At 34.1% G+C, this 10,927-nt stretch overlaps 1 protein-coding gene across 2 annotated transcripts; it reads right to left on the bottom strand.

The window, feature by feature from the left end:
* Positions 1 to 277: 277 nt before the first annotated feature.
* On the bottom strand, positions 278 to 10,525 carry TSGA10 (testis specific, 10). 2 transcript variants are annotated; one of them, XM_008591454.1, is made up of 7 exons: positions 10,404 to 10,525; positions 7,483 to 7,548; positions 6,084 to 6,251; positions 5,525 to 5,683; positions 2,175 to 2,345; positions 2,006 to 2,083; positions 278 to 855 (listed from the first exon to the last, which is right to left on the bottom strand). In XM_008591454.1, the coding sequence occupies exons 1-7, from the start codon at positions 10,428 to 10,430 to the stop codon at positions 700 to 702; spliced, it is 825 nt and encodes a 274-aa protein (XP_008589676.1). In that variant the 5' UTR covers positions 10,431 to 10,525; the 3' UTR covers positions 278 to 699. The 2 variants fall into 2 exon arrangements, with proteins under 2 accessions (XP_008589676.1, XP_008589677.1); XM_008591455.1 differs by lacking the exon at positions 6,084 to 6,251.
* Positions 10,526 to 10,927: the final 402 nt, after the last annotated feature.

Below are 10,927 nucleotides of genomic sequence, written 5' to 3'. Positions count from 1 at the left end.
CTGGCTGTAGGCTGCTTTAATTGATTTTTTTTTTCTGCTACCACTACGTAGGAAGGGCTAAGCACAGTGCTTAGCATTCAATTAGGTAGGAAGGGCTAAGCACAGTGCTTAGCACTCAATTAAGTTCAATTAAGTTCCATCACATGCTCCTACTTCTCTGCTATGACTTTTCATTATATTCTAAACCACCCTCTTTCCAAGTGACTGTCAAACCTGTACTTTGTGCTTTCTCATACTGCTCATATCCCAGAAAAACTTCTCTGCTATGACTTTTCATTATATTCTAAACCACCCTGTTTCCAAGTGACTGTCAAACCTGTACTTTGTGCTTTCTCATACTGCTCATATCCCAGAAAAAATTTTAAAGTTACAAAGGTAAATTAAACAAATAAAAAAGTCAAATATGATCTGTACCCAGAACGGCTTTGTAAAAACTATTTCAGGTAAACACTAAGGCTTTTTGCAAATGTAAAGTTAAAATTACTAAGAAGTGTGATCCCTAGTTAAGTGTGGTATTATAGGTCTGTGATTGATCTTGGGGAAATCATTTTGTGTGTACTATGACTTTTACAACTGCTTCATAATAATCCTCTCAGAAATTAAAGTCAACAAACAACTTAATTTTCATTGTAAAATACACTACAAAAAGCAGAGCTATTGGCTATAGCAAACTATTTAGTTGTTTAAAGGTACGTTAGTTTACCTCAAAGAGTTATTCTCTGCTTTTTGCCTGCCAAGTTCACTTTCGGTATCCATTGCCTTTCTTGCTAGTGATTTCATTTCTTTTTCCACAGTGGTTATCGTTTCCTTCATCAAAGTCATATTTGACATTTGCTCCATACGTTCATCATCAAGCTATACAAGTAGAATGACAAGGTTACTGTCATCACTAAAAAACCCTTAGTAATCTTCCTGAAGAGACATACTCCTTCTGTACAAACTGTGGTTCATGGTATGATTCACATGATGAGATGAGGTTAGACCTGAGTGCTGTGGGAGGTTATCATGTAGTAGGGATAAGAACAACTCACTGCACAGCTTTCCTATCACAGTACCTCAGTCTACACAGCATTATCAGTCTACATTTTTCAATCTAGTTCGATTTGACTATAGCATATATATCCAATTTGCAAAAAGATTTCTTATTTGTTGCCCAATGTTATATAAATTACACATATGAGGATACTTCAAAACATTCATGGGAAAATAGAATTAAAAGATAATATGACTCTTTCTGTGAACTTTTTGAGGTACGGATTATGAAAATAAGAATTGTTTTTCTCCTGTGTAGTGCTTTTTTTTACTCATATAACAAAATACTACAGATGAACTTATAAATATATTCAATTCAATTTGGTGACAGAAACTCAAACTCCCTTAATTATGTTTATAGTTACAACTTCTCAAATATATATTCATAGCATCTCAAATCCCTGATTAGTAAAAAGGTGATCCTTCACATTTAAACTCAGTTTAAATATATTTTGCTCATTAATTTTTATTTCATTATAATTTTCTCTGCCCTATCCACTCTTTAGGTGGAAGGAGCCATTTTCTCAATATCTGGCAATATCATTTTTGACAAAATAGAGAGATGAGAAAGTTGCTAAAATCCCTGAGATTTTAATGCACCCTAATGGTCTTTCTTTAAAAAAAGAACACGCTTTGCAACCTAACACACAAAAAGTTTACTCACATTTCCAGAAGGAAATATGCAAATGAAAAAGCAACAATTTACAACAAACATACCACCTTGAGTATTTTCGGACTACAAATACTATCTTCGAGAAGTAAAATAACTTCTCTGAACACAGAAAAAAGGGAAAAGGGAAAGCCATTGAGAGTTTACAGCCAAAAGTGATTTTTTTTTCACATTATGAACTGTACACTCCAGCTATCTTAAAAAAAAATTATTTTAGAAAAATAAACTTCTCTGAACACAGAAAAAAGAGAAAGGGGAAAACCAGTGAGATTTTATGCTCAAAAGTGGTTTTTTTTTTTTTACGTTATGGACTGTACACTCCAGCTCCTCTATCCTTTGTTCCAAGTGAGCCTTCTCATTAAACGCTGTCTCTTGGGCAATCTGTTTAAAAAAACAAAAACAAAACAAAGTGCTTTCAATGTCACTGCATTTGTGTTTTGCATACGTTCATAGGGATAAAATTCTTTCAAACCTTTAGCCTTTCCCTCAGACTATCTCGTTCTGTGGTCATTCTTCGTAGGTCAGTGAAGGCTACATCTCTTTCAGTCTCCACCCGCCGAAGAATAGCATGCGCTGTTGTTGACTTAGGAGACTTACAGCTTTTCATCATTTCTCGTCGAAGTCGGGCAATTTCTTCCTGTGCCTATTATTTAAATATTTTGATAGAATTTTAACAAGAATGGACATAAATATGGCTCTTTTATCTAGCCAGTTAAAATGCAAGCCTACATTAATATGCATGTAGCAGGTTAATAAGTATAATTTTTACTGTGAAATAAGTTTATACAAATAAATGCAAATGAATATATAAACAGAAGTTCACTTAACAATATCTTTGCCAAAAATTTAAAATAAAGTTAATTTGGAGGAAGTCATTGCAACAGAGAATATTTTGCAAAGAACTGTACTTGGTATATACCATTTGTCATTTTGCAATATAAATTTGAATTTAGCACAATTCAGGCAGAATACTGGCTTAATGAATATTATCATAGTGTTTCAATCTTTCTCTATATAAATGTATTTGCCATCTTCATGTCCTGGCTACTTTTTCCCTGAAGGAAAGGGCCCACCAATTCTTACTGGTAATCCAACATACTCTCTGCACACTTATTCAACCATCCTTGGGTCCCTAATCAATTCCACACCTGCAGATGATTTCATATCCAACTTTGCTTCATAAGTCTCTTTATCTTATCTTCTTTCCTCTCGATTTCGGTCATTGTCTATTTGGCTAGTCTCCAAGTCTTACAGGAAGATATATTACTTCCCAATTTCTACAGCCACGCCACCATGAGAACCCAGATTTCATCTCCTAAAGATCTCCCTGACTCAGTTATTTCCTCAGTTATTTCCTTGAACAGAGCCCTCTCCACTGGCCCTTTCTCTCCCACCTTCAGTCATGTCCTGGGGTTCCCTTATCTTGAAAACTTGTCACTTAATCCTGCTGCTCCATTCACCATCCTATGCCTCTTCTCCCTTTGACACACTTTTTAAAAAAGTGCCATGGTCTGTACCAATTGCCAGTAGTTTCTTACCACTCACTCTCTCACCCTGGTATAACCTGGCTCCCACCCCCATGATACTCTGCACAATTTCAACTAATGACCTCACCAAATCAAATAGCCTTTTTCTCAGTTCCTGTTCTCCTTGACATTTCAGCAATATGTGATGTTTGTTTTCAACATTTTTCTTGAGATTCCTTCCGCCCCTGGGCTTATAACATTGTCCTTCCCTAGTTCTCTGTCTTATCTCTTTCAAAGGTTCTTCTCTGCCTCTTGAGTATAACATCTTGACTTCTCTGTTCTTCTCTGGACAGCTTTCTAATTTAGAGACCTCATCCACTCAGTAGGCTCAAAATTCATCCCTCAGCATTAGACTTCTAGAGCAATGCATTCAGCTCTTGCCTCTCTCTCCACTCCAGTCCCACATTTCTCACAGCCCGATAGCCTGAATGTACTATCATCATCTTACTAGATCTGTCTGAAATCAAACCCACATCTTTTCCCTCAAAGAACCAATAACTTTCCTATTTCTTCTTTTATTACCACAATTCTCTCAGTTATTCAAGACAGAATTTCAGTAATTTCCATTCATCTTTCCTCCTTCCTAAAATCAAATCTTGTCAAATTTCCCTTCACAGTGTCTTTTGTATCTGTCTCTATATTTATTTCCACTCATACACCCTCACTAAGTCCCTTAATGCCTTATTGCATGGACTACTGTAACAGCCTTCTTAGGAGTCCACAGTCTTTCTCTCCTCTCATTCTCTAGAAGGAGAAACTGTTATATAAGAAGATAATATAGAATGATTATGTAAGAGATACTTTAAAAATTGCCACATTTTTATAATTGTAAAAATGTGACTTTGGACATACTTCTGCCTTAAAAACAAACAAAAACAGATTGACCACTGCTTATAAAACAAAGTATAAACCTCATATAAGGCCGATTGAACATCCTCTACTAGTTAGCCCAGAAGTCAACAGACTATATATAGCTCACAGGCCAAATCCAGCCTGCCTCCTGATTTTGTAGGTCTGTAAGCTGAGAATATTTTTCACATTTTTAAATGGCTGGGGAAAAAAATCAAAAGCAGCAGCATATTTCATAACAGGTAAACATAATATAAAAATCAAATTTCAGTGTCCATCAATAGTTTTATTGTAATACAGCCAAACTTAGTCATTTATGTACTATTTATAGCTGCTTTCAACCCTATAACAACAATGCTGAACAGCTGCAACACAGACCACATGGCCTGTAAAGCCAAAGATGTTTATTATCTGGGCCTTTACAGAAAAAAATTGTACACGTCTCTAGTCCAATCTGCCTTTCAAGCCTTAGCTTCCCCTTACTCCACTGACACATACCCTCTACTGTAGTTTTACACAGATCTATTTCTCTACTATTTTCCTGCCTTTATCCTTTGCCTCATACCATTCCTTTAGTCTGGAATGTTCCTCCTTGCTCCTTTCAGGATAACAGAAAGCCCATTCATTCTTCAGGGCTCAAAGTCCACATCTTCTAGCAAAGATTTCCTTGACCACCATAATTAAAAATGCCCACTTCTTTTCTTACAATATCCTCTAGACCACTTATCCTATAGTAACAAAAAAATAAATACAAGACAGTATACTTTATCTCCTCGGCTAGACCGCAAATTTACAGAAAACTGTCTGCATCTTATTTTTTCCTATCCCTTAGAGTAGTAAACCTAGAACCCTGAATATAGAAACTATAATTCTTTAAAAATGTTGATACTTTAAAAGAAATGATATTGGTGATTTATGGGATTTGATATTTGTTGGATAAAGAAGCTATTTGATTAACAAAAGCTATATCATTTTAAGCTAGAAAGTAGAGATAAACTACAAACTGATGTTACTCTCTAAAATTAAGCAAATTGATATTTGTTGGATAAAGAAGCTATTTGATTAACAAAAGCTATATAATTTTAAGCTAGAAAGTAGAGATAAACTACAAACTGATGTTACTCTCTAAAATTAAGCAAATCATATGGCAGTTCTCAAAGTTATATATTAGTATTTTTAAACTCTTAAATCCGGATCTTTTTACCTTGAATTCATCACACCCTATCATTTAACACTCTCCCCATTTCTTATTCCAAAAATCAGTTTATTTTTATGCATATATATGCTCTTTTTGGGCACGGGGATGACATACATGAGGATACTTCAAAAAGTTAGATCAATCTGACTGGCAGGTTTAAGCACTCTCATAGAACTTAAAGAAAAATTATATAGCTCTAGAACTGAATGTTATTAGTTATATAACTTGTTTACTTATACATAAGTTTACCTGTTCATAAAGAAGGAAGGTCTTGTCTCTTTCAGATGTAAGAACCTTGACATTACCCTGAATTTCTGCCAAATGACGCTCGTATTTTTCCAGCATGCATTTAAGTTCTTCACGATCTCTTGTTGTTGTCTTCAAAAGCTCTACATCACAGTTTGCAACCTACAATTATTATACAAGACATCTGAGATTCTTCTTTGACATATCGTACTAAGAGAAATGTGCCATTGATGACAGCACACAATTTCTACTTAAGCAAACATGACTATATAATGAAAGGAAATGATGAAGAATGAGTTACAAAATTGCCTCTCTTTTAAACAGGTTCATCCCAAATTGCTCCACATCTGTCGGATTACCTCCCAACCACTACTCATACGGGGGAGAAAGAACCAATATTGGTGGTCTACTGTGCCATCAAACAGACCTTTGTCTCTCAGCCTCTTTGATACAGCAATTCATGTCAATCAAAATGAATTACTTCCAGATTAGGCAAATCAAAGAATAAAAGTCCGTGTTTGAGAAACAAACTCCAAAATATTTATAAGTTTCTAAAACCTACACGAGCACATGGAGACGGGCGTCTTGGACTTTTAGATCTACTTCTCATCATCTTTCTCAGATTTTGAGCTTCACTCTTGTAGTAATCTCTGTCTGCTTCTAGAGTCTTGACAAAGGAATCAAGTCTGGAAGGAGATTTATGTTGTGTTTTTTCAGTCTCTAAAATTATCTTGCCAAGAAGGAAAAAATTAGGTCATTATTTCAAGCTAAACTATAGTATTATTTTCTAAATGAAAATTGAAAATAAACAGGATCTTTAAAAAGATTAAATCTGGTATTTTAAAAATAGAACATTTGAAAAATTATTCATCAATAATTTAAAAAACCTGTTAGATATCTTTTTTCCCAGCATTTCTGGATTTGCTATATTTTTATTTAACTCAAAGCACCCCTAAATTTACTCAATAACTTTGGAGAAAAATGGCAAAGAAATTTTAGACAGGCCAGAAATGTCCACAGACCTAGTACAAGTCCTATAAATCGAATTTTTAAAAAAATTTATTTATTTTGCAGCTGGCCAGTACAGGGATCAAACCCTAGACCTTGCTGTTATCAACACCACACTCTAACCAACTGAGTTAAGTGGCCAGCCCTGAATTAATTTGCTTTGGAAAAACTTATATGCTACCATAAAAGCATCTGTTAAAGTACCTGAGTTTTGTTTAATAATTGCTTGATGAATGAATAAATTAAATGAATGCTGGATATTTCACACATGTATTCATTTCAAGTGCATTCCCATGAGTTCCCATTCACTTCAATATATTTAGAAACATTTCTCTTACAACAATTTTCTTACCAATACTCTATTTTTTATTTTTATTTTTGGCAGCTGGCTGGTACAGGTACTGAACTCTGGACCTTGATGTTATCAACACCACGCTCTAATCAACTGAGCTAACCGGCCAGCCCTATTTTACCAATACTTTATTAGAAGAAAATTACAGATATACTTTCAGACAAAGTAAATATTTTAAATGATAACATAAAAATGTTTAAACAGAGCAGTCCTCATTTTACATCATTAGATAAAACGTATTAATTGGAATTAAGTACCAAAATCTATGGCTTAAAAAATATTTATTACGAAGGAGAATAAAAGTTAATGTGTAGACAAATGCACCTTCTATTTTGAGAATTATTCAAAACCATCATTTTAAATCAGGTAACAGCTAATGGCATTAATAAAACTAACCAAAAGTTGTTCTCTCCCTCTAGGAAAGGTGAAGTGATGAAATGAAGCAAGAAAAGCATCACTCTTACAGAGTGCTGATTTCAGAAAACAAAAATGCTTCTTGCTCGCAAAAATCATAAGAGTCAAAACACATATATAATTTTTTGTGGCTTACTAACTGAATAAAAACGATTTCTTAACATATATTTATGAAAAATGTACTCACAGATTTAAGCCTTTTTATTGTATCTTCCAATACTGTTATATTATTTTGTTGGCAAATGAGTTCAATCTGAAAAACAAGCAAAAAAATTTCTATTATTTACATTAAAGATGCTTAAACTGATTTACTTGGAAAGAGAATATCAAAAATAGAAAGCCACTTAAAAACAAAAAACATAAAGACAGTGAATATTTTAAAGAAAAAAAATATAACCTACCCCTATGTTTTCCTACCTTTGATGGTAAGAGAACCTAAGACGAAATACAGTAGTTCCTTTAAATTATCCAATGTTTTGTATAAAATATTAACTGATGATATTTTATCAAATTACTCTCCATGAAATGGAACAAAATGTCAATACTAATTACAATTCTGAAGATGACAATAGAAAAGTAATAAAAGAATGACTGGAATAAAAGGTTTCCCAAATTACCCCATTCAGATTGCTTTCTCCTCTGAACTCTTTTAAGAGCTTAGTTCAACTCAGTTGATAACTTTTTGTATCAATTTTATGACACTGAAAATACTCAGTTTTATAGGATTTACATACAATATGACTACATAGTATGTTCCTAAAGAACAGTGACTAAGTTTTTATGCAAAGCAGTAAAGTTCTTTGCTAAAAGTTAGCATATTAGTTTAATAAATATATATTTCAATTCATCAACTGTTTCCCCTCATTATTCTTTTTTTTGGACCAGTAAGGGGATCGTAACCCTTGGCACAATGTTGTCTGCACCATGCTCAGCCAGTAAGCGCACCCAGTGAGCACACCGGCCATCCCTATATAGGATCCAAACCCGCAGCCTTGTCACTACCAGTGCTGCACTCTCCCGAGTGAGCTGCGGGGCCAACCCTGCCCTCATTATTCTAAACTAAAATGTGTTCTGATCTAGCCTGGTATATTTTAAATTTGAATTTTCTGGAATTATTGCTCTTCATTTGTTCTATTCTTTTTTTTTTTTTTTTTTTTTTTTTTTTTTTTTTTTTTTTTTTTTTTTTTTTTTTCATTTGTTCTTTAGAACAAAATTTTCTTCTAAGATTTCTCTGGAAGTCACACTTACATTTACGAAATATTACGGTGTGCTATTATTTGGAACATAACTTATGTATAGCTTAGATAAGTTTATGCATAGTTTTCAATAGGCTATTTTCAACATTTTAATTTATAATACTATGTAGACACTAAGAAGACATGGGTCTATTTTGAATAATGTGAAAAAACTCACACTGCAAAACAGAATAACTAGTATAACAGATTTTCATAAAAAATAAATTTATATACACACACACTAGATATAGATAAAACATAACCAATAATATGTAAACAGAAGGTTAATTATATCTAGGTATATATAGCAAGGTGTGATTATGGCAGATGTTACTTTCTTCATTATACTTTTCTTTATGGACTGCAACTTTTATAATTAACTTATATTACTTTTTTTTTTTTTTTGGTGGCTGGCCAGTTCAGGGATCTAAGCCCTTGACTTTTGTGTTATAACACCACCCCTAAACAACTGAGCTAAATATGTGTTACTTTTATAATGACTGAAAAATATAATGCTGATTCCACTCTGAAAAACTGTCCCAAATAAAAAATGCTAACCCAGTGTCTTCACTTATTTGATAATCGTTTAATGAATGCCTACTATGTGCCTGACATTCTGTTATGTGCTGGGTTAGGCAATGAATGAAATAGACAAAAATCTCTGCCCTCATGGAGTTCACATTCTAGACAAAGAGAAACACAAAGGTAATGGTCAAAATATGTACCAGATAGTGATTGCATCCCTCAAAAAATATACAATAAGCACTCATGTATCTAGTCTAGGCACTTGACATAAAAAAGTGAACAAAATAGACAAAGATCCCTTCTTTTGGGGACCTTACATTCCAGCTGGGATAGACAATAAAAAAATAAACCTAATAAAAAAATTATACAGTATACCAGAAAAAGAGCAGAGTTAAGGATATTGGGAGTGTTTATGGAGGAACAGGTTGGAATTTTAAATAGGGTGATCAGGGAGTCCTTCCTGAAAGGTGATCTTTGAGCAAAGACTTGAAGGGGGGAGAAGTCAACCATATCAAAATCTAGGAGAACATTCCAGCCAAAATGTTCAGCTACAGCAAAGGTCCTAAGGCAAAAGAACGTCTGGTAAGTTCCATGGTATAGTAAGGAGGCCAGTGTAACTGGAGCAGAGTGAAGTGGGGGAAAGGAGTAGGAAAGTGCTAAAGTGAAAAATAAAGCAGGTAACAGAGAGGGGGAGTTTGGGGTGGGGGGAGGTATTACAAACTTAAATAGGCTTTACACAATGTCCTCCACATGGTAGGTTCTGAAATATTTTTTGATGGATTAAATCACATACAAAGGTAACGATAATGACAAAAGCTATCAGGGATCCAATCTTATAATGGCCCCTATTTCTAAACATAGAAATTGTCTACAGAAACTAATAATGATAAAACTGCAATTCTGCTTCTTCACATTTCAAAAAAATCATGTTGAATGATCTGGGAAACACTATTAAGGGAGGAATGATAACTCAAAATGGGAGGATAAAAGGAGGCATCTAGTGGTGGTTTTAATGTATATCCACAAATTCTAATACTTCTTCCTTCAAAAGGTGGAACTTAATTTCCCTCCCTTTGAGTGTGGGTTGTTTTAGTGACTCACTGTTAAGGAGAATATGGTGAAAGTGATGGTAGACTTTTGAGACTGAGTCGTAATAGGCACTGCAGATCGCTCCTTGCTATTTCTCTTGGATCACTGACTTGGGTGGAGGGTAAGGGAGGGAGAGTGAGCTGTCATAAAAAATATATTAAGCAACCCTAGAGAGAGGTCCACCTGGCAAGGAACAAGCCCTTTTAGAAGCAAATCCTCCAGTACCAGTCAAGCCATGACTGAAGCCTGGCCATCACACCTTGATTACAATTTCCTGACGAACCATGAACAGAACCACCTAGCTAAGCCACTCTTGAGTTCCCGACCCAAAGAACCTGTGAGATATAAATGCTTGTTGTTTGAAGCCTTTGAGGTTTAGGAGTAATTTGTTACACAGCTATAGACAATATAATAGTAAAAATTCAAAACATCTTAATGTTTATTAAAATCAATAAATGATGGAAGTTACCCTGTTGATCTTTAAAAATATGACTAAGCGTAAACTCTTCTCAGTAAATAAATTTAATACTATATATCTCAATTCCAGACAAACTAATAGTAGCTTTAGCCTCTGACTCTAATATCTCCATGTAGTTAGAGCATAATCTCAAACACTATACAAACCCAAACATGCTTTCTCAGCAATCAAATTAGAAATTCTTGTCTATCTACTCTCTCAAGTAGTTCTAAAAAACTCTTCCAGACAACATCATTGAGAAGATTATGTCCTTTCATTAAAGTAATAACTTCAGGTTTTTAAATATTCCATTATTTGACTTATCA

Source organism: Galeopterus variegatus, unplaced genomic scaffold (genome assembly GCF_000696425.1).
Source record: "Galeopterus variegatus unplaced genomic scaffold, G_variegatus-3.0.2 Scaffold6923, whole genome shotgun sequence".
NCBI lineage: Eukaryota > Metazoa > Chordata > Mammalia > Dermoptera > Cynocephalidae > Galeopterus > Galeopterus variegatus.
This window is presented reverse-complemented; position numbering and strand designations above follow the sequence as displayed.

Bases quoted from the DNA above. Each gene is read 5' to 3' on its own strand.
- TSGA10 (XM_008591454.1), bottom strand. From the start codon at position 10,430: ATGGTTCGTCAGGAAATTGTAATCAAG. The intron at 7,549-10,403 runs GTGTGATGGCCA...CTTGTTTTTCAG, and splicing joins GTCAGGAAATTGTAATCAAG to ATTGAACTCATTTGCCAACA. The intron at 856-2,005 runs GTAAAAAAAAAA...CTACTTGTATAG, and splicing joins TGGAGTGTACAGTCCATAAC to CTTGATGATGAACGTATGGA.